This window comes from Cajanus cajan, chromosome 9 (assembly GCF_000230855.2).
Source record: "Cajanus cajan strain Asha chromosome 9, NIPB_CcT2T_4, whole genome shotgun sequence".
NCBI lineage: Eukaryota > Viridiplantae > Streptophyta > Magnoliopsida > Fabales > Fabaceae > Cajanus > Cajanus cajan.
This window is the reverse complement of record NC_138525.1, coordinates 13,451,065-13,475,512: the sequence shown is the minus strand read 5'-3', so window position 1 is coordinate 13,475,512 and position 24,448 is coordinate 13,451,065. Positions and strand designations below refer to the sequence as shown.

General features: G+C 36.1%; 2 protein-coding genes across 5 annotated transcripts; both read right to left on the bottom strand.

Moving 5' to 3' along the window:
• Positions 1-163: 163 nt before the first annotated feature.
• On the bottom strand, positions 164-11,965 carry LOC109792949 (transcription initiation factor TFIID subunit 4b). 4 transcript variants are annotated; one of them, XM_083063857.1, is made up of 16 exons: positions 11,808-11,956; positions 11,446-11,492; positions 11,285-11,356; positions 11,073-11,178; positions 7,416-7,951; positions 7,154-7,255; positions 6,123-7,049; positions 2,755-2,873; positions 2,564-2,651; positions 2,316-2,451; positions 2,148-2,203; positions 2,011-2,067; positions 1,787-1,927; positions 1,585-1,650; positions 1,257-1,509; positions 164-773 (listed from the first exon to the last, which is right to left on the bottom strand). In XM_083063857.1, the coding sequence occupies exons 2-16, from the start codon at positions 11,446-11,448 to the stop codon at positions 595-597; spliced, it is 2,841 nt and encodes a 946-aa protein (XP_082919983.1). In that variant the 5' UTR covers positions 11,449-11,492; positions 11,808-11,956; the 3' UTR covers positions 164-594. The 4 variants fall into 4 exon arrangements, with proteins under 4 accessions (XP_082919983.1, XP_082919984.1, XP_082919985.1 ...); XM_083063858.1 differs by having other exon boundaries at positions 2,755-2,861; XM_083063859.1 differs by lacking the exon at positions 11,446-11,492 and having other exon boundaries at positions 11,808-11,965.
• Positions 11,966-17,533: 5,568 nt separating this feature from the next.
• On the bottom strand, positions 17,534-18,688 carry LOC145951951 (uncharacterized). Its single transcript, XM_083064151.1, has one exon. It carries the CDS (start codon positions 18,686-18,688, stop codon positions 17,534-17,536), a length of 1,155 nt encoding a protein of 384 aa, XP_082920277.1.
• Positions 18,689-24,448: the final 5,760 nt, after the last annotated feature.

Genomic DNA, 24,448 nt, shown 5'->3' with positions numbered 1-24,448 from the left:
AAGTTCGATTCTCCCCGATGTCTGTCCCTATCCTATTCCCTTATTTCCTCACCTTGGACCAAAAAAAAAACAGAAAAAGCATTTTGAACGTTTAAAAAGTTATGGTCGCTGTAAGTAAACTGTAAAAGCTTCCTCATGGAATGAAGTTGGAACTTGAAAGACCTAACTAAAGAATAGTGCTACTTTCGATTGCCTGCACTTACATATATGTACAGCTACAACTGGGCTTAATGTTAGCTATAGTTTAAACAACAATGGAGCAAGGTAGGGGTGTACTTGTGATAGTAGCGTCACTGTAGCTAAAAAGCCTGCCAAGTGGAAGGTTTCTGTTTAATTGCACTATTTCCAAATTTACCAAGTGATTATACAAGAATATACACAACGGAACCAAAAACTAGGCAAACATCTCACAAGGCGATCATGGACACAGGAGAAAAATCAAATTCAGCAGGAAAGCTATCTCCGTTAAATGTAGTGCAAGTCAAAAACAGCCGATTTAAACTTAAGGAAACCTTTCTTTTTCTTCGGAAAGCATAATATATTAAGAAGCTCAGCAACAAAATAATAAAAACCCAGATCACCTAGGTACTTTCTTTAACCTTGTTCAGCTGGGGCATCAGAATGAATTTTCTCGTACAAGCGATGTATGAGTGGAGATTTAGACATCTGGGGTTCCCTCTCCAGGACTGCAATCACATCCTTGACAGAGATGTTTCGAGCTACCCTAGTTTGAGATGCAATGGCATGACTCCTCCCAAGTTTTCTAGCAGCCACTGTCGGATGAATCAAAAAGGTGAAACGGCAATGAAAAGTAGCACAACCAATAAAAAAAAACAATTAACTTAATGGAAACCAATAACCAACATAGCATCTCTGCAACATAAGGTTGTTTGAAGCCCGATTTACACTATACTACGACAGGACAATGGCAAGGCAGGCAATCCAATGCATGATACAGTCCCTTCAGCCTCAAGAAGTGGAAAGAGTAGGGATACTCTACATTACCATATTTATCAAAACATTTTCAAGAATAGAATATTAGGCAAAACATATGCATTAGGTTTTACGTTCTGAGTTCTTCTGACAATAATGTCAGAGTCCACTTCCTTCTATTCTTAGATATTTTTTTAATCCATATATTAAGTTACAGCATTTGGATCAGTTCAGTGAATAACTATAATTGATTGCTATCTTGCAATTGAATTATTTTACAATGGAAATAAAAGGGATAAAAAAATAGCTTAAAACAAACCCACCTGAAGTTGAAAGACTTTTTTTCTCCCCTTCTTGGCTATCCTTCATACTTCTTCCAGATGTTGATGAAGATTTGCGGTTCACATCTTTAGCTGGTTGAGAACTAGATGACATGTCCGTCCCCCCTTCACGTTTCTGCTTGGCTTGCTCAGCCATAAGTTGCCACTTTGACAGCATGTCATCTCCCCCATAAGCAGCACGAGCAGCAACATTTGCAGCATTTGTCCTCATCTTGTCATCCTCTTCCTTGTTCACCTGCAGCATATTATAAATCAAAGAACAGATTTACAATGTTGATAAAGATGAAGTATAAGAACGAGATATAAATACCTTAGTTGATTTAGAACGACCATCATCCTTCTCCTTGTCACCATCAATTCCAGTATTGCTCTCAGCCTATACTTAAAAATAGAAATTTAAATGATAAGCACACAAGTTACAAATGCAAATATACAAAAGACATGCATGATGGGAAATGTGCATGGGCAAGGCTCGTCGATAACTAAACAAAATTTCAATATTTGGAACTCACATCATTTAGTTTCCGAAGCTTATCTGCTTCTGCCTGTTTTTTCTCCCACTCTTCCCTTACTTTCCTATTTATCATCATGATTTGCTGCCGAACATCTGAAGTGACAACAGTCCGATGTCTTGTTTTCTCAAAATCAACTCTCTAGTTGGAATATTCTTGTAAGTACAAAATTTTATACAATTGTAAAAGACTAATTGTGCAAGCAGCTAGAGAAAACAACTCACCTGTTTTGATATTCTAATCAGATTACTTATCAGTCCACGCATCCTTTCCTCCACGCACTGAACATTTTACTCAGCCATAAGATTACATGTAAACCTACTGCAATGAAAACTTAAGTGAAAATTTGCTTGAATCTCACCAGTGACAAGCATTTCTCCACATCATTGCTCATACCCTTCAAGCCACACTTGGCCACTGCAGAACATGAAACAGCCATAAGGTTTTGAATGCCAAGCACATCCAGATCAGCTCAAAAGGAAAGAACTAAAACAGATGAACAGTGGTATGAAACAAAGAGATCACTAACTGATGTCAATTAATTTTTTTTGCAATGGAGCTTTTTGCAAAATCAGCCTTTCCTCTTCTTCTTGCACAGCCTTTCGAGAAGCTTCTGAAACTCGACTATCCTCTTTGGGCCCTGAAAATAACTGCTCTTCCTCTTCCTGTAAGAAAGAAAGAAACATTAGAAATGGCTCCAGATTTTGAAGTAGAGGAGTAAACATTCCCTACTTATTGAGTTATTTGACTTAGTTGAACATTGACACTGTATCATACCCTGAGGTCAACTCCACTAACAGCAGTGACGTCATTCAGTTGTTCAATGCTTTGTTCTACAGATCCTCCAGAAGCTTTTTGTTTTTTACTGTAGGATAAAGGAACATGTGTACATTGAAATGAGTTGGAGATTAAGAAATTAATCCAAAAAATAAGTTATTAATGATCCAATAGAGTAAGACATGTCTCACCTTGGAGGAGGAGGTGAGGAACCAAGTGCTTCAAGTGGTTTCTTTTGGGCAACAGCAGGCTTTTTAGGAGGTGTCCTTGCAACAATTCCAGAAGCATTTGATGGAATCTGAGAGCATAGCTGGTCAGTTTCAGAAGTGGAACTAAGGAAATTAGGAATCAAGAAATTTGAAGATATATTTATAAACATGGGGCTTGCTCTGTGCAAATAATATCTTGGTATTTTAAGAAAAAAATGCATAGAAAATGCAAGATGAAGTATTATTTCCCAATAGTAGATTCATTTTAAAAACTAAAGTTGGAGCCCAAGGAATGAAATAAAAGACAAGCACAACATTATATTCTTGTCATTACTTATTGCAATTTGCAATACATCTTTGATGCACCATAAACTTGCGTAAGAAAACTGGTGAATCAAAGGTTTCTTACACATCTTATATGTCGAGGCAAGCAATTTTGCATACAAGAGGTTAAAGAGTCAAATATTAATACTAGTAAAATTGGAAATTCAAGGTTGATGGGTCTAATAGTGCAAATTAAAGGAAGGAAGAAAATGAGCCAAGCCACTTACATGCAGCTTGTGATTCAACTCATGAACAAATGAATTGAACAGAGTTAGAATATATGGCTTGTTTAAAATATGAGCTCAGCATAAGTCACTTAGTGCTACATTCAATTGCTCATGAACTGGCATAATACAGACACCTTCAGATCGTATACATTATCACATAGAATTATTTGTCATTAACCGACTATCCCAAAAGCTTAAGTTGCTGGGTAAAAGTAAAAGTACATCTGTACATGAATGATTTTATATCTAACATGTCGCCTCACTTAAGGGCTTTGTGTTTGATTTGTCGTGAATAATGCTCAGGCACACTGAACCTTGTGCTAAAATTTAACTTTTTTATTTTAAAGAGTACAGACACCAAGGATCAAACTCATAATGACTTGATCATACAGGATGACACCATGACATAAATCCTGTATTCCAAAATCTCAAACCATTGGATGAAAATACATAAATGATTTTCTATATTAAATAATATTTTTTGATCCATGAATGTTGGTTGGTAATATATAACATATATTGAGTGAGTTTTATGCAATCTGGAACTCCTTCTAAGCCTGTTTGGCTCATTAAATGCTTTGAGTTCACTAGGCTTTCACCCAATTGACCTCATTATGTGGACTCAAGTAGCTCATGACTCTAACTTGAGCCAAACATGAGCTTGGAAAATTGACTTGCAGAATGAGTAAACTAAAACTGAGATAAAAATGAACGAGTAGAGCATGGGTTGTCTTTAGCCCAGCTTGAATTATTTAGTCATTTTTCAATCCTATGTGCACACAGACAAAGGAGCTTCCAAAAACATCATTTTTTAGTCCTGTCATCAAAATAAGGAAAATGGCAAGAAAATAAAAACCATTAGCACCTAAGTAACATAAACCTCAGCCCCGATAAACACCATTGCCTGTAAATGGAAAATTACAAAAACACCCTTAGGATGGAACTAATGAAATTAACTAAGTAACAGCTTACTAATTCTAAAAAATATAAAAATTAAGATCTAGTAATGATCAAAAGGATATAAATCAGCTGGGCAATTATAGTTAATTAAAACAGAAAATAAAAACTAGAACAAAATTTTGTCTATAAAATTGGCTTGCTTGACAGTTGACACTAGTACATCCTGAGTTCAACTGTCACTTTATGGATGCCATTTATAGAGTCAAAAAAGCAGTTTGAACTTCGTAAGAGAAACTAGGGCTTCACCATTTATAGAGGCACTATATATTGATAGGCTCATAAGAAACTCATACCCAAGGAGAGGTAAAGAGAGGGATATGTGTGGGTTGTGAAGGAAATGGGCCTAAACCAAGTTTAAGAGGGTGTGAAAGAAGGGGACAAATGGAAAGCAAGGAGGGAGAGCTGAATTGGAATTACAGCAATTGGGTCAATCATGTCACCCAAAAAGACAAGCCCAATTTAGCATCGAAAGTTGTAAAGGTGGAGGCAAAAGTACTTTCTGGATTTAATTAGCCAAGCCCAACTTACTAAGGGTACTCAACTTCAAGAAAATAGCACTACGTTATAACCCAAGAGGTATTTTGTCAATTTCAAGTAATTCAAAGTTTGCTGTTTGTGGAGACTATATTTGGCGTCATATGGGAATTCAATTTACTGAACAAAAGAACAAGGGAACAAAGGAACAAGGGACTCGTAGGAGGAAGCAATGTTGGCCATTCAGGGACCGTTTTCCATCCAAGGTGTGTGAATTGGGAACCTTGGGATAGGTCAAATGATACCAAAATCTCACGTGGGTCCGTTTTCTTCCTGTTTGATAGTTGCAGTAGTTTCAGGCCATGAAAAATGGGACCAAGGAAGGGGTAAGTTAGGAACATTGTTTCAATCTTCAGGGCACATTTGTTGCACATGAAGTTCACAAGAAAGGAATCATTGAAGTTCCTAAGGAGCTACAAAATGTTTCAAGTTGTTAAGGGAAACGGGGGGGAACCAATTGATACAAATTATGCAGCTGCTGCAACAGTGAGAAAGGTGACCCTTGATGTTATGTTTGAAAGTATTGATGTTGCAGCCGGATTGGTAGCAGTTTTGAACTTATTAATGACTGCCAATATGTAGATCGCTAGAAACACCCCACAAGCTTTGCAGGTTGTTGGTGAAGCAATTTAGTTAGTGTTCCAAAGAGTTGCTAGAGTATTTTGTGTGCTGCATCAACTCTCCATGCAGCAACCAATTTTGGGCAGTATTCACTAGATAATTGTAGTATTTTACAGCCAAAAAATTGGAACCCTGGTGGAAGTTATAGCTGCCAGTGGAAGGAAATTATCCAACTCATCAAGCTATTGCAGCCAGTGGAAGAAGATAATCCAACACATCAACTTGAGGACAAAGTGCAACTGATAGGAGGGGAAGGGGGGTATTGATAGGCTCATAAGAAATATATACCCAAGGAGAGGTAAAGAGAGGGATATGGATGTTTTAGTCAGTTTTTGCATACTTTGTTCTACCTTAAAGTACAGTAAATAAGCTATCCCAAATAAATGACAGTGAGTATATCTATTCTTACTCTACTTAATTACAAAATATTTTTCAGAACTATTATTGAAAAGGTTGTTTGTTAAAAACAATTCAACAAAAATGAAATTTCCTGAAAACATATCACGGGACACTTGAGAGAACTAATGTTTCATAAATTTACATTTAATATATATTTAATAAAACAAGTACTAAAGGATGCGTTATGCCCATGAGAACAAAAAAAAACATTTGGGACTACTTGATCTGCAAAATTTGACTAGTGTATCATATAGACAAGATCACATACAACAGTCTCAAACTTACCGAGACACTAGGGTCTAGTTGGGTCATTGCAGAAGGGGAGGCAGAACTGTGTGGCAACAACCCAGAAGATGTTGTAGGTGGCATAGTTGTGGATGCTGGAAGACCTCTTGAAAACTCATCCTTTACAATTCCTTGACTAGCACCACCCTGTTCAATCTGAGCAGAATTAACAGAAGAATACCCATGCAATTTAGTCAAATTATGCCTATTTTGCTGCTCTGTAGACAAGTCACTAGGTTCCTTTTTGACATAAGAAACAGATGACATTAAGCCCAGATTTTGTTCTTTGTTTATTGATGGTTGCCAAGCATTTGAAGTTTGTTGAGATGCTGTATGGTTTACAGCAGAAGACACAGATCCACCTGGCAGCCTCTTGGGATCATGGAAAGAATTATGCTGTTCAAGTTTTGGCATACCAATTACATTCATACCATGTGTTGACCCACCTAAGTGATTTGAACCAATACTGTGATGTGAAATTTGACTAATGTGTGAATCATGCGGTTGTGGTTTGATAGATGAAGTGGAACTACTGGTTGTCATGGAAAAAGGGCTATAGTTACCACCACTATTTCCATATGCTGATGGGAAATGTAGATGTTGTTGCTGCTGCTTATTAAGCCCTTGTATGTGAACTGATGATCTTTCTGCTTCTTGACCAACTGTGGTTGAAGTGGAAGATGGCAATTGGCTTGGTTGCAATCCTTGAGATTCTATTTTAACATCCAATTCCTGAGATTTTCTAGCATTGCTCTCCATAGTTTGGCCAGCTGAAGAAGTCATGCGAGATTGGTCAACAGAAGCATTCATACTTCTCTGATGCATCTGTGCTAAAGCATGGGGATCATTCAATTGCCTTGCACCTGAACTACCATTTGGCATCCTCACAGGGTGCTGCTGCCCTACAGATGCTTGATTGGGCCTTGTCTATAATAATAGCATGAAAAGAAGAAACTTAGCATGACCATGACATCAATATTTAACTGGATTAATAAAAATCATTTACAATACAAACTATGTTCTCTTACTACCTGTGGTTGCATTTGGACCGTTGCTATTGCTAATCTAAGCATCTTGTCCCCTACAATGCCTTTCATAAGCCGCACAAAACTGTCTTTCGGTATTTTATCTTTCTACAACAAAAAGGCAAGAAAATTGATGAAACACAAAATTCATAGCATGGGATATCTGTCCATAAATTGGTCCTAGACTATCATTATAAACACTAAAACTGAGCCAGAAGGGGAAAGGGGGCTAAAGGACTTGATAGCAAGATTGGTCTGGAAAACCCACCTTCAACTTGGCAAATAAGGTTTGAAGTTGCATGGCTCTGTCTTTGGGAAGTTGAGGAATCAAGATGGGTAGCAACAGAGCAAATGGTACTTGTTTACTATGATTCCCTGGGGTACTTGGCTGCTCAGGGACTGTAGCCTGTTGATTACTCATCTGCTGCAATTTGGCATACTGAGATTCACTGTTGGGGTTATGATTCTTTCCTACTTCATTATTAAGGACAGGATCTTTTCCTGAATTCTGAATTCTGATAGCTTGAGAATTTTGAAGAGAAACTTGTACAGCCGGCGCTTGGTGACATTCATCTTGAGATTGTTTCTGTGACAAAAGAGGATTATTTACGTCCTGAGAAGCAACATGCTGTAGTTGTTCCACACGACATCCATGTTGCTTTAGCTCCATCTCTGATGAAGGTTGCTCTTGCTGTTGTGCAGTTTTAGGTTCTTGATTTTGAGAGTCAGTTTGGCTGTCATGGTTAGAAGTAGGCCACTGGGGTAAAGATTTACTAGATGTATTATTGCTTCCTTGAGACAAAACTGCAGCAATCATAGCAGCATAAAGCATGAGTACTTGTCACTTGAGAAATCACAAAGCAAATATAAAAAATCACATGACCCAATACTCAATTAAATTTATAACTAAAACGAATAGTTTTCTTCTTAAGGTTCAACTACTATATGGTATATACAAACTGGACCCATACATGTTTTAGTTCCAATGAATCAGAAGCAAACTTCTACTTTCACTCAAAAACAAGAGTTAGATGGAGAAAATGGGATAAACAAGTATTATATAGGCCATGATACTAAAACATATGCTCCAACAAAGGAGAAGTGATGTAGATGATCATAACACGTGGGTAAAGGTGGGTAGCTGTAAAATATAGGAATATTCATGCTGATATAGTTTGGACCATAACTGAATGCGGACCTGACATTCTGGCAAGGAGTTATGAAAGAATGAGGAAACTCAATCTTGGTAAATGAGAATATAAGGACATGGAGTGGAAAACAGGAGGGATTTGCAAGAATGTAGATCCTTGAAGTTCTGTAGTCTATATTTTGTTTTTTCTGCTTCTGTTAGTGTAAGAGAGATAATGAGAATATAAGAACATGGATTGGACAATGAGAGGGATTTGCAAGAAAGCAGATCCTTGAGGTTCTGTAGTCCCTATTTTTTTTTTTCTACTTCCATTAGTGTAAAGTGATAATAAGAATATAAGGGCATGGAATGCATAAGATGGATTTGCAAGAAAGCAGATCCTTGAAGTTCTGTAGTCTCTATTTTATTTTTCTTTCGCTTCCATTAGTGTAAGAGGTTTTCCACTATGATTCTATTCTTGAATGTTAGGCACTCCAATATGCTGGACAAAAATGAGAAATAAGAGTAAGTGGGGACTTATCTACACAACAAAAAACTTGCTTGTGTGGCAACAAACATGGGAAGCTGAGAAGACATGGGAAATGAGAATGGTAGGTGATTATTCAATGAGAAACTGAGAATTTTGAGGGAGTTTTCAGGTCTCTTGAATGTTTCTTTCTCTGTTTTGTGGAACTCTAGATGTACGTCTCTACTGTAAAGAGCTAGTTTCCATAATTTCTTTGAGAAATTCAAGATCAGGGAGCTGTGGATACTGAGTTTGAAGGACAAGATGCTTACTGGTGGCTGAGCATATTTCAGCGCAGCAGGAACAAAGAATCAGAGAGACCAAGGATGCCATGAAGGCGTTACTGAGAGACTGCTTTCATTTGGTACCAATGTTGGGGTTGGCTCTACTCAAATCTGATTCGGTGGGCCTTCATGAAGGCCTTGATCAAATGTTTCCAACTTGAATATGATATGGATCAACCTGTTATGGATATGGATCAAATGTGGGAACCAAAACTGTCAACATCAAAGTTGGAAAGCAAAGACTGGCACTCTGAACTGGATTCAGAATCCCAGAACCCTGACCCAAGGGCAGAGAAGGAAGTGATTAAGCAACCAGAAACAAAGGATGAAGATGTGAAATACCAGTCACAAACTAAGGTTGCTCCATTCAAGGAGTTTGCTCTCTGCATCTGTAAAGAAGATCAAAATGAAGAAGGAACTATTCTGTGCATTGGGTTGTACCATTCATCATTTCATCTCCTGGCCTATTAAACAGGCTGCGAAAAGATTCTGCCATCAGAACTGCTGAACCAAGATTTGCTCCTCGAAATGGATAAATCATCAGCAGGTGACAGAGCTGTGGATTTCTGGACATGTGGCAACCAAGTCTCCATGGTCAAATTCACCAGATCACATTCCTTATAGGCAGCCAATGGAAAAACACAAGCAAAGGTGGCTGCAGTAATCAGGTGTGTGTGAAGGGGAAGGAAGGATGATGAACTGGAACTTTGTCAAGTGAACTCATTCTCTAGGGGAGTATTATTGTTAAGCATTTGTATGCTTGACCACAAGAGAATCATGAGAAAGGACAGAATAGGGATTTATTTAGGCTACTACAAACACATGACATGCTTATAAGGAAGCACGCATGGGGCGATGAGGTGAACTTAGAGGATGTGTGGGATAAAAGGGAACAGGGAGGAATGAGAGAGGTGAGCTATTATTCAGTGAGAATTTGGAGGAGGTTTCAGGTCTCTCGTATGACCAGTGATATCCTCCTTTTTCTCTTTTGTGGAATTCTACAGTCTCTACTGAAAGGAGTTAGTCTCCATATCTTCTTAAAGAAATTCAAGATTCTACCAGTGTAATTGGGGAATTATTCCTGTTCTCTGTAATCCAGCACTTGGTCTCCTATCAATTGGTATTAGAGCTTCAGATCTGGAGAAGCAGTGGTAACTGGTAATAAGGAATTTAAGCTCTGACAATGAGGAGAATAAGAGAAAAGGACAGAATGCATATTTGATAAGCTTATGTGGTAAAGTGATAAAAAGCAAGGGAGAGAATGGGGAGAAGAGGTATATTAAGAAATTGAGCAATGCATTGGTAGGGAGGCCAAAGGGGGTAGCCAAGTAAGCACCTCAACTAGCCTACAGCTCTATTTTTCTTTTCAAGTTTGGGAAAAATCTATACACTATATTCCCTCTATGAAGTCATTTATAGTCTAAACTCTAGCTCCATTTTCCTTTTCCTGATTGAGAACTATGTTTCAGATTCACCTTGTGTTTGTGAAGTCCTTTAGTTTCAGTAACAGAGAGTGAATTTCGTTTCTGAATATCATCAATCAATTGGCAAGAAAAATTAACAGTCCACAAAAGCAACAGAAATGTAACCACACAGATACTTTGTTGTAGTACATCATGATAATTTGATATTGAAATAAAAATTCATTTAGTGCATATATTGAATAGTAAAATATTTCTTGGACCTTTGTAACTACTACAGGTCAAATTCCAATCAAAGAAACACAAATGATAAAAGGAGATATCAACTTGGGGCATAGTTAATTAATTTTCATCAACAAACAAATACTTCAGAGTTAAGAGTTCCAATATCACGACCACAAATAAAGTTTTTTTTTATTTTTTCATTTTTTAATGTATAAACAACAAACTCAAACATGGGCTTCAGAAGCAATAGAATAAGAGATAGTAACAGAGAAATCAAATATTATCAGAATAAGGGAGAGGTCAGTATTGAACAAAAATAGTGAATAAAATTGATGGATACCTGAATCTGAACCAGAAAACTGAGAAGTAGACACATCTCCTCCTATATCTCTATTTAGGGCAGCCTGGAAGGCTTCCACATCCACCCCTGAATGCATTGTTTCATCCTGTGAACATTCACACACAGTGGTAGGATTAGCCAAACCCCAAGTCAGTAAGATACGGCCGATTTTTTTCCTTGAAAGAAAATGATGAAAGAAGAGCCGAGTAAACCTCGTCATCTTCTAGAAGCTTCACAATAGACGGGTCCATAGCGATTCCACAGCACTTGTTATCTTTGGTGATCTATTTAACAAAAAATGAGATCAGAATTTTTCTTTGCACCATATTTAAGCTCATAAATTGAAGCAGACAAACTGAAATAGCGTCATCACCATATGTATTAGGCAATAAGCATCTTGACCACATGTTCAACTTCTACCTAAACACTTACAATCACGTAATAGAATTCAGTTAATTTCAACGAGGGGTTCCATGATGTCATGTTAGGGTTTAGGGCTATTCACGAGCTTGTAAGCATGCTAAACATCTAAAATAAAAACACGTTAATTCATCAAACACACGGGGTGCGAGTACGAGACCTAGAAATTATTGGTACATTACTGAGCAAAAAGCGCAATGATAATTGTTTCAGGTTAAACATTAATGAAGAAACATCGACGCTATACAGTTTGATTGGTTCCTGAGCGTGTTTCGGAAAATTAAGAATGAGGTTCCAAGAGTAATTGCAACTGACCCAACGAAGAGAAAGCAAAAGGTGTTGTTGAGGTTCCAAGAGCGAGCATGTAGGAACCAAAACAATAGTGCAATCTCGATTTCTTTTAGAACACGATTCGAGAACAGAGCACAAGGTAAGATGGTTAAGATTCAAGAGGGTTTTTGTAGTTTCGCGTTTGGACAGAGAAAATTCTTTTAAATAGTTATTTATTAATTATTATAATTGTAATGTTAATGTAATTCGAAGTTTCTATTTATTATTAAATTTTCGGTTTATTTTTTTATTACTTTTACAAGAATAAAAATATATACTAGTGTAATTAATCTAAATATCATCAAATATTAATTATTAAATAATTTATTTGATATTATATTTAGTCAATATTATGATATTAATGATTAATAGTTAAACTAAAATTATAATTTTTATAAAATTGGAGGATATAAGACCAAAATCATTGATTGAATAAAAACTTACAATTTAATCTTTAATTTTCTAATATATTAAATGCTAAAATTTAATTTCACAATACACTAGTACAAAAATGGCTTTTAAAATCGGAGTTTTAAAATCGGTCATCTGGTAGCCGATTTTAAAAGTAATGCGGTGATAATTTTGTAAATAATGGCATTACTTTTAAAATCGGCTACATTATGACCGATTTTAAAAGTCTCTGACGCTACTTTTAAAATCAGCTCTTGAACAGCCGATTTTAAAAGTGAGACTTTTAAAATCGGCTCATGAACAGCCGATTTTAAAAGTCTACTTTTAGAATCAGTTTTAAAAATATCACTTTTAAAATCGGTTATTGAACAGCCGATTTTAAAAGTAGTATCAGAGAATTAATTACACTATCTCTGCTCCTAGTGCTCCATTCTCTACTATTTTGCTTCACTATCATATATTCTTCCTCTTTACTCTCTGGGACTCTCATCTGAAGTGTGGAGCTTCTCATTTTCTAGGACGAATACAACATTGAGGTAACATTTTCGTTTCATGCGTCTTATTTTGTTGGTTTTGGGCGAACTTTGAGTCTGGAACAGCCCTGGAACGGCCCTAGAACGGCCCGTTCTGCAAGCAAAACGGCCTGTACTGCTTGCAGAACGGGCCGTTCTGCTTGCAGTACGGGCCGTTCTAATTGCAGTACAGGCCGTTCTGCTTGCAATACGGGTCGTTCTGCAAGCAGTACGGGTCGTTCTACAAGCAGTACAGGCTGTTACAGGGCTGTTACCAGACACTGTTTTAGGCATTTTTCTAAATTGGACCCCTTGTATGTATGTGTTATATATTTGTATTTTATTAATAATTTGTGATATAACACATTGAAAAATATTGACAAACCTTTTTTAGAATTTATTTTTTTTCATAAACATAGTTCACGTAATACTTGTAAGATGATAATTAAAGACTAATTTTTACATTATAAAAGTAAAATTTTGGAAGTGTTTTTAAATATCTTGGAATTAATTGAAATTCAAAAAGAAAATATTTTTTTAGAATTAAACTTCTTAAAGTAATATAAGAAAACAACAAATAAAGCGAAGTAAAGAGCAAATATTTTTCTAAATTTTTATTTTTGTGCAATGTCCAAACTCGTTGAATTCTTTTTTATTATTATTCTAGGTATCAATGGTGTATTAGGACTCTCATTAGAGATCCACTTTAGGATTACTGAAGAGATATAAATCAAAGACAATTTTATCCAATTATAATTACTCAACTAACTTCATCATGGAATTTTCTTAAAGAAGATTGTCTATCAAACAAGAAAGGTGAAATTTGGTCATTTGAACTCACACCCATGTTTCTACGAAGGAGAAAAAAGTTAAGAAAATTTTTATAACAATATTTTTTGACAAAATAAAAGAATGATTTTTTTTATAAAATAAATATAGTTGTTTTTTTTATTCCTATGTGATTTTCTTTAAAAAAAAATCTTCCATATTATACATATTTTAATATTATTTAAGCTTAGTTATTTTCAACCAAATCCTAATAGTATGTTCTCTTAATGATAGTGCACAAGAGTGTGATTTGGCATGTACTCCTAGACTATTCTGTGTGTATTGTTAATGGTAATGCACAAGTGTGATATATAATATTTTTACAGACATCATATGTATAGTAATATGTAGTGCATTTCCATTGCATAAGGCATTATAATGTTAGTTGTTATTATTTATTATGCTATGAATGAACCAAATGTGATAATGATATTATATGTTGTGTATGCTACCTTATGTTGTATGTCTTGTTTGTGTTTGGTTATTTAGTTCACATTCCTGCATCGTGAGTCATTGTCGCAACCCGAAAATTTCCGATCTCGCGACTAATGGTTTAGACATCGTTTTGAAAATCTCATCAATTAAGGAATGCCCAGACACTAGACTAATCCTTAATCAATGGTTTTTGAAAATGAGTTCATGGAGTCGCCACCAATGTTTTACTTAAAACATTGGAAAAAGAAAAGGTTTTTTTTAAAAATTCAATAATGGTCTTGATAACCAGAATTGGGTTCGGGAGTCGGTTACGTGTAAGGAAGGTTTTAAGCACCCCTACAACGCCCTCAATCGGTACCCTATGATGAAGTTAATGTGATAAGAAATAATAAATTAAATATTAAATCCCTTTATTAATAACTATTTACATACTTGAAATTTAAATAATATAACTAACCCTAAAATGTCTATATGATTATTTTTATTATAACAATAATTATTATAGATAAGAAATAAAAAAGAGAGAAAGAAATTAACTGAAATACCTCTTGAATGAGCTCTATTGGATCTTCAAAATAGGGAGATTTGAGATGCTTTCTGGCAACCTTTCGCACTACAATTGCCTCACAACACTAAAAAAATACAATAGGAGAGAGAGAATATAGAGATGCGACACAAATCTCAAGAAATATAATAAAAGGGAGAGAGATCAAGAATTTTCGTGCTCAAAGGAGTCTTATTCGAAAATTCTCTGGCCGCCTGGAGAACTGTGCCCGAGGCTTCAATTTATAGGCATCAGATGTGGGCCAGAACGGTCCGTTCTGAATTCGGAACGGCCCGTTCCGGATCCGAACGTTATGTTCAAATTACGCACACTGGAACGGCCCGTTCTGAAAATGGAACGGCCCGTTCTGAAAATGGAACGGCCCGTTCCAGAGTAGAAATTAACACATATTTTTCCTTTCCAGAACGGCCCGTTCCAAATTTGACTTGTTTGGAACGGCCCGTTCTGGTATTGGAACGGCCCGTTCCGGTATTGGATTTTTAGGTGTTTTAGTCATGTTGGAACGGTCCGTTCCGAGGTTCGGAACGGCCCGTTCTGATTCTGGAACAGCTCGTTCCGGGCTACTAAAACAACCTTATTTGATCTTTAGGCCTTCTGACATCCTGTCTTGTTTGCCTGCTTCGGGAGCTCCTTTCCTTCATGATGTAGGTCCATTTTCTTGTTTGTGTGCCCCCCGGACGAAATTGGGTGTCTACAGCTACCCCTTTTTACTTGTCCTTTGGAATAGTAATGTGTTGTTTTTTCAAAGGCAAGAAAAGACGTAGACATTTCGTTCGGGTCTTCTCTTCGTTTCTTTGGTGCTTCTACGTTGCTTCCCTTGGATAGGTGTAGTTGCTTGTATCATTACCTTTTAGAGCAGCTGAGTGTTGGGTTGCATACTCTATGGGGTAACAAGTGTGACAAACTATACACCTGATCTTTACTCTTCGAGTAGATGCTCCATTATTTTTCTTGTGATGGTGTGTCCCTTTATTTGTAGTTTGTTTAAGAGGGGGTATTTTCATAGCCTCTCCAGGTCGTAGTATTTTCATAGCCTCTACAGGCCGTAGTATTTTCATAACCTCTACAGGCCGTAGTATTTTCATAGCCTCTACAGGCCGTAGTATTTTCATAGCCTCTACAGGCCGTAGTATTTTCATAGCCTCTTCAGGCCTCTGCTGGTGATGATGATGTGATTGTCCCTTGACGAGGATTGCTAGTAGGTGATGCCCTTGTGCTGGCGGGCAAAGGAGTAGATGGTTGATAGAGATTCTGGTGTTGCCCCTGCCATGTGAGTATTGTGATGCCTCTACAGGCGCCTGCTTGTGGTAGGTCTTACTGAATTTTATTTTTGTTTAGCTTCGGCTCTTTCATGTTTGAAGCTTACCTTTTTCTGTTATTTTTTTTAAAATACTTCAGCTTTTTCAACATTTACGAAGCTTGCCTTTTTCTCATGTCGTTGTTTTGCTCTTTTGTCAGGATACAAAAATGCTGGATGCTTATTCATGCAAGATTTTTATTTATTTATTTTTGAATAATCCCCCTTGGATAAAGAAAGTTTTCTAAGTGTGTGAAATGCTTTTGGATGCATGCAATGCATGTTGATTTTAGCTTCTTTTTTTTTTTAGAAGGTGGCTTCCCTTTTCTCCTTCTCACGAATAAATTACTTTGTTTGATGCACGACATTTAGTTGTATTGGCCGTTTGATGTATTGAACTGTCTTGGGGCTTTCTCTTTTCTTCTCTCTTTTTTTTTTTTTTTTGCTTAGAAACCCTAACTTTTGTCTAGGATGCATCCTAGCGGGTATTTTTGCTCTCTCTTCTTTGCTCTTTTCTTTTGCCCTAATTTTTGCCTAAGATGCCCTTTGCCGGTTTTCATCCTAGCGGGTCATTTTTATTTTTTTGGACATGTTCAAATTTTGACAACCATCAACAATATACGTCATTAAGATTGGACAAGATAGAAAGGAAAGAAAAAGATGATTTAGAATGAATGGTTAATGGAGGTAGGATGATTTAGAATGAATGGGTAGTTGAGGTGGATGAGTGTTTAAGTTTTTTTTTCTAAACAAATATTTCCTTAGATAATTATTATAATCATTCTCCTAATTATCTTGAACTACATATCCGAGTCTCAGGCAGAGTCTTCGCAGAATTTGGTCCCTTGTAGAAGTGTTCAAGCCGCCTTTTAGCTTTCAACTATGAGAATCATCACTTGCTATTTTTATTCTTTTTAGATCCCTATTTTTTGCCTAGGACGTCCTAGCGGGAACTTTTTTTTTTTTTTTTTGTTCTTTTTTTTTTTTTGCCTAAGATGCCTTTTGCGGGTTTTCATCCTAGCAGTATTTTGCAAGTGATATTATTTTTTTGGAATAACAATTCTTTTCTTTGGCAAAATCTCATGCCATCCGCGTTTGGGAGGACCAGCATCTTTGATGATTAACACTGCCCCCCCATTCCCGTATACCAAGGAGAAAGATGTTGCCCCAACCTACGAGTGTTGAGAGAGTTCTTTCATGAGCCGAGATTTGTGCTTCCTTTGTCGGCCAAATTGAGCAAAAGTTATTTTTCAAGACTCTTCTTGTGCAATGAGAATCTTGTGTAAGACTCTTCTGATCACTGTCTTATTTTTGCGTGTTTCGAGGAGGTGATCTTCCTATCTACCTTAGACTCATATAATGCGTTGTAGATGTTCGAAGCTTTGATTAATTTTATTATCTTCGTTCATGTTTGTTTGTTTTTTTTTATTGTAATTGATTTTAGAATTTAATATGTGGGAAGAGGGGGAAAAGAATAAACACAAGAGATTTATGAAAATGACGCATATTATTGATGAATGTAAAACTTATACAAACCCTTATTTTGTTTAAACTCATGATCGTGGGTGAATGTCATGAGTTGAGCATGAATTTAAAGCAATTTTTTTTTGAAAAAGAAAGAAAGCCCCCTAGTATAGTAATTTCTCAATTTTATACTCCAAGGTCATTCCTCGTCATGCTTGTGCAGTGGGTGCTTGTCAATGCTAGGTGTGTCGGTGTCAAATTTCAACCATCCAGCGTCTATAAGTCCTTGCACACGGAATTGTAGGGTCTTGCATCGTTCCACGGAGTGCCCCGGAGAGTTAGAGTGATAGTCACACCTTTCCTCAGGTTTGTACCACGGCGGGTAAGGAGGGTTCATCTTCTTTGTTGGAGGAAGTTGGACTAACATCGAAGCCTCTAGGAGTTGAGGTAGTAGCTTTGTGTATGTGATGGGGATTTTGTCTACTACTTTGTCGTCTCTAGGCTTTGCTTGTGGTGTGGCTTGACCTTTTGGAGTAGAGATGACGGCGTGGACCCCTTCTTCCCTCTCCTTTTCATAGACTTTCCTAGGGTCATAACTTGTCGGAGCCTTCCCTATCTTCCCGCTTTTTAAGCCTTGCTCAACCCTTTCACCTATGGTGACTATGTCGGCAAAAAGGGTTGACGTGTTCCCTATCATCTTGTCATAATAGGGTCCACTTAGAGAGTCAATGAACATTGTCACCATCTCTTTGTCAGATAATGAAGGCTCTATTTGCGCAGCCAATTCTCTCCATCTTTGTGCACAGGTTTTGAAGGACTCATCGCCCCTCTTGCTTAAGCTTTGTAAATCAGACCTATCAGGAATTAGGTCGATGTTATACTTGTATCGACGGAGAAAAGCATCAGCTAGCTGTTTCCATGTCTGGATCTTCCCTCCATCCAGCTGCATGTACCGATTGAGAGCAACATCTGAAAGGTTTTCCTGAAAATAGTGTATCAAGAGCTTTTCATTGCCCACGTAGGCTGCCATCTTCCTACAGTACATTGTCAGATGTCCTTTTGGACAACTAGCCCCGGTGTACTTTTGAAAGTCAGGGATTTTAAACTTGGCGGGGAATTGGATGTCCTGCACTAGGCACATATCTGCAGCCTCTCGAATGTCAAAACTGTGGCCTTTCACAACTCTCAGTCTTTCTTCCAAGGCATTCAGATGACCTTTGGAAATGTCACCAACGTTCCTAGTACTATTGTCGTGCTGTAATTTGTTCATGGCCTCAAGCATTCTAGCCATTTGTTCCTTGAGCTGTCCGAGCTCCTCATTGAGGACACGATTTCTTTCCTCTAGGTCTTCCATAGTTTTTATCTTTTGAGCTCGTGTGAGTACGGAATGTTGAAAAGCCACCTTTAAGGGACAAGATAATTTCTTATCAAGCTTATTTAAATGGTAATGCATGAAGGGAGTTTCTATCAAAGATTTGATGGCTCATCCTTGTCGAGAGGTGAGTTATCGGTGTTCCTCTTCATAATATTTTATGATGTGACAGAGGTCATACTGATTTCTCGTCTTTGATACAAATCCCCTTGTGATCCTAAATAAATGATATGCATGTTCCTCTTTTTTTTATTATCCTTTTATTTATTATATTTTTTATTTTGTAGAAAATGCATGATGCCCCTGTATGCTTCTCACAAATCTTATTTTCACACTAGGTTTTCTCTCACATGATAATGCATTTTTAATTTTTGTGTTTTTCCTTTACCTTAGGGGAATTATAAAAAATAAATGAATGATTTGAATAGACAAAATGCAACAACTATATGCTCATACAATCCACAAACAGTCGCGTATACATCCATGGTCTGTGGTCCCTGTTAAGAAAAGTGCATTGTATAGGACGGTTCTAATTATCCTCACTTTGGTCTTAAGGCCCCCAAGGTGCCCCCATTATAGGGACCCAGTATCTCTGTCGCCGTCACCTGGCAAACTCTAAGGTCTGTCGCAGTATTTCGGGCTAGAGTAACCGGTTATCACCTTGAGTGTGATTTTCGAAAAGGCTCGCAGGCTCCAAGGCCAAACTTGGGTCGGTCGTACGTCAACCACTTCCTATGTTTAATACTCTCATGCCCCCGGGTTTAGGGGGACTGTTGTGTGCTATGGTTTGTGTGCAATTTGTTAATTCAAACATGTGCAGAATTTAAACAAGCACATAGATAATAAAGCCAAACAAATAAAGCAAACAAAGTGAAGGGGAAAAATATTTAAATTATTTATTCTTATTTTATTAACTTCATCATTTATTTGGGTCTGACCCTCTTAAAACGTCCCCAGTGGAGTCGCCATCTGTCGCAACCCGAAAATTTCCGATCTCGCGACTAATGGTTTAGACATCCTTTTGAAAATCTCATCAATTAAGGAATGTCCGAACACCAGACTAATCCTTAATCAATGGTTTTTGAAAATGAGTTCATGGAGTCGCCACCAATGTTTTACTCAAAACATTGGAAAAAGAAAAGGTTTTTTTTAAAAATTCAATAATGGCCTTGATAACCAGAATTGGGTTCGGGAGTCGGTTACGTGTAAGGAAGGTTTTAAGCACCCCTACAACACCCTCAATCGGTACCTTATGATGAAGTTAATGTGATAAGAAATAATAAATTAAATATTAAATCCCCGTTATTAATAACTATTTACATACTTGAAATTTAAATAATATAACTAACCCTAAAATGTCTACATGATTATTTTTATTATAACAATAATTATTATAGATAAGAAATAAAAAAGAGAGAAAGAAATTAACTGAAATACCTCTTGAATGAGCTCTATTGGATCTTCAAAATAGGGAGATTTGAGGTGCTTTCTGGCAATCTTTCGCACTACAATTGCCTCACAACACTCAAAAAATACAATAGGAGAGAGAGAGAATATAAAGATGCGACACAAATCTCAAGAAATATAATAAAAGGGAGAGAGATCGAGAATTTTCATGCTCAAAGGAGTCTTATTCGAAATTTCTCTAGCCGCCTGGAGAACTGTGCCCGAGGCTTCAATTTATAGGCATAAGATGTGGGCCGGAACGGTCCGTTTTGGATTCGAAACGGCCCGTTCCGGATCCGAACGTTATGTTCAAATTACGCACACTGGAACGGCCCGTTCTGAAAACGGAACGGCCCGTTCCAGAGTAGAAATTAACACATATTTTTCCTTTCCAGAACGGCCCGTTCCAAATTTGACTTGTTTGGAACGGCCCGTTCTGGTATTGGAACAGCCCGTTCCGGTATTGGATTTTAGGTGTTTTAGTCACGTTGGAACGGTCCGTTCCGAGGTTCGGAACGGCCCGTTCCGATTCTGGAACAGCCCGTTCCGGGCTACTAAAACAACCTTATTTGATCTTTAGGCCTTCTGACATCCTTTCTTATTGTTTGCCTGCTTCGGGAGCTCCTTTCCTTCATGATGTAGGTCCATTTTCTTGTTTGTGTGCCCCCCGAACGAAATTGGGTGTCTACAGTCATCTTGGTAGTTTTCCTTTGGTTATTATGCAAATAGTCATTAACATGATGTTGAAGATATTGGTGGTGAGACTTAGGCTTTGTGTTGGGTTGCTCTAATAGACTTTGTGTTGGGTTGCTCTAATAAGATTTGTGTATGCTATCTTATGTTGTATGTCTTATTTGTGTTTAGTGTGACACCCTCTACCCCGCATATCATAATACATAGGTAACAAAATTCAAATAACATAATTTTTCATAATTAAAATACCAAACATGTTTAGATAAAGAGTACCACATCAATAACTTAAACAAATAACTCAATCAACGGAAATAACAAAGAAATGATGCTAAGGTTTCCAAAACAATTTAATAAAAAAAACATTTTAATCTAATCCTATCTACACCCTGATATCACATGTCATATCAGAGTAAAGCCCAACATAGAAGCCTAAGCTTCATCACCAACATTCTCAGCCTCACGTTGATGATCACATGTATAATAGTCAAAGGAAAGCAACACAAAAGAAAAGGGAGTGAGAAACATCTCACTCTGGCTCATAGTATAGGAATATACACCAAACAAGATATGTATAGCATAGATAGATTAATAATAATATCACGTCTCACTCATCCAAGACATAAAAACATCAATTTATCCTATAACATTAAGAATACATATGTATGGACACGAATTACATATTATCATGCATGTGGCGCCAGTAACATATCACATGGCATATTGCCGCTAGCAATACACGAATAGTAGTCTAGGAGTACATGTCGGGTAGGGGTGTGCAAAAAATCCAAATTGATCCGAACCGATCCATAACTGATCCGATCCATATTGAAAAATCTGATCCATTTTGAAAAAAAATCCGAACCGAACCACTTTATAAAACCGGTTCAGTTATCCGATCCAATTTTACAAAGTGGATCGGTTCGGTTCGATTTGGTTTTCTAAAAAAACCGATCCATATATGAGTAAAAAAGTGGATAACTGCACCGCACCGAACCGATCCAATTTCAAAAAAACCGATCCATATTTTAAAAAAACCAAACCGATCCACTTTATAAAAAATGGATCAGTTAACCGATCCACTTTTATAAAATGGTTCGGTTCGGTTTGGATCGGTTTTTTGAAAAAACCGATCCATGAACACCCCTAATGTCGGGTCACACCCTCTACGCACTCTCACTAAAGGACATACTACCAGGGTCTCGTCGGGATAGCTAAGCCGCGCAAGATACATCCCATCCACACAATGGGCGAGACTTGGACTTACAAATCGAGTTATCCTCAAGGACTAATCCCCAAGCTTTTATACAAGGGGGTCTTACCTAGCGGTGTATTTCATATCGTACCCTTAAAAACATTTATGCAAATGATGCATGTTAATCAAGACTTTATGCATTCTCATGTCACATTATCATGTCTCATCATCATGTCTCATCATCATGTCACATCATCATATCATATCATATTTACATAGTTTTCACATAGCACATTAATTCATATAAAAACTTATCTATTTGCGAAAGTAAACACATATTCGTACACCTCATTCAACAAGGAATACAAGAGAATAATCAGAAAGCAAAACAGAAAATATTAGAAATTTGTCTATTTTTCATAGGGTTTCCACAAGAACCCACAGAGTACTCTAATTCATACAATAAACATTTAAAATAGTACAATTAACTCGTACAATTACCTCTTCAAACAATCTCCTCTTACAATTATCAATGTATTTCCCTTAGGGTTTTCCATAGGAACCCATAGAGATCTCAAATCATATAGTTAGTTATTTACATATGAGAAGAGAAATTGAAGAAAACATATATAATTGGGAAAAACTCCTCATACATGAGCATACAAAAAACATAGGATTGAGAGTCAATCCCACTACCCAACATATATTCTCACACCTAAAGCGAGGTTTCTCACTCCCCTCTTACCTTGATAAACAGGAGCTGAAACTGAAGCAGGATCTTCCTGGTCTCCTCCTCTAGGTTCTCCTTAGTCTTTAGAGAATGTATAAGAAAAGAATTCAGAAGTGAAAAATGTACTTTTGGGAATGCTAAAGCGTGCTATTTATAGACGTCAGGAGTGGCCAGAACGACCTGTTTCGAATTCGGAATGACTCGTTCTGGACTCGTTCGTCATGCGTAAATTTCACATTCAGAATGGTCTGTTCCAAAACAAGAACAACCCATTCTGAAATCACATTTTACCTACAACGGCCATATCTGAAACGACTTGTTCCCAAATCGGAATGGCCTGTTCCTATTTGAGAACGGCCCATTCTAGACTACTAAAAATCAAAATATTATCCAAAAATAATTTTCATAAATATTTATTATTAAAATACTAATAATTATTAAGAACCTTTGAAACATTCTATAAAACCCATTAAAATAACTATAAGAAAATAATCTCCATAAATATAAAAATAAATAATAATTAACCATTATACTAGTAGAAAATTTGGAATGTTACATTTGGTTATTTAGTTTGCATTTCTGCATCGTGAGTTATTTTGGTAGTTTTCCTTTGGTTATTATGCAAGTAGTCATTAACACGACGTTGAAGATATTGATGGTAAGACTTAGGCTTTGTGTTAGGTTGCTCTGATAGGATATGTAACATCAAAATTTAGTTAAGACTAATTAGGATTTGCTTCATGTTATCTAATTTGAGAACTTGATTTTAATTCCTTTGTAATCTTGTTAATTCTGTTAAGTTTAGTTTTATGTTAGCAATATAATCGTCGCTTCCTATATGGATTTTTGAGTTCATTTATTATATCAAAATTATTATATTTTATATTATTTATAAGTTATAGTATACAGAGTAAAGAGTGTCACATTGTAAAAGATATCCCCTATCATTTGTTATAATTTATTCAAATTTTTTGTGTTCGATTAAATACTTGATAAATTAAATAAGTAATAAAAAAGGGAAAAAAACATTTATAATAAAAATATAATAGAAAATAAAAAAAAAATCAACACAATAATTTACATTATAATATGATTTTTTTTTTTGTAAATTATTCATCTCCTTGAATTTTAAGTGCAAATTTTCCTATTTACTTTTGTAAAATATATTTCACATTTATGAGTTAAATCCAAATTTTTATGTTCATTACAATAAAAATATTTCCGTCGTTTTTTTTTTAATAAAAACAATATTCTCCGTGGTTTCTTAAATTTTATTCATACTTTTGTGTTAGATAAAATAAAATACTCAAAAAATTAAAAATTCATTAAAAAAAGTAGAAAAATATATTTTATATTAAAATGATTATAATAGAGAATTAAAAAAATACCATAATATTTAAATTTTATGTATTTTTAAGTAAATGATTATCCTGTGAATTTTAAGTGTAAATTTCTCTACTTATTTATATATATATAAAAAAAATCTTTCCGATTTATAAATTGGGTCTTAATTTGTATGTTTATTTTCGTGAATAATATTTATCCTTCTTTATTATATTTAATTTATATTTTTGTGTTAGATAAAATAAATCATTCAATAAATTAAACAGGTAAAAAAAATGAAACATAAAAAAGTTATTTATATTAAAAATATTATAATAGAGAATTTAAAAAATCACCA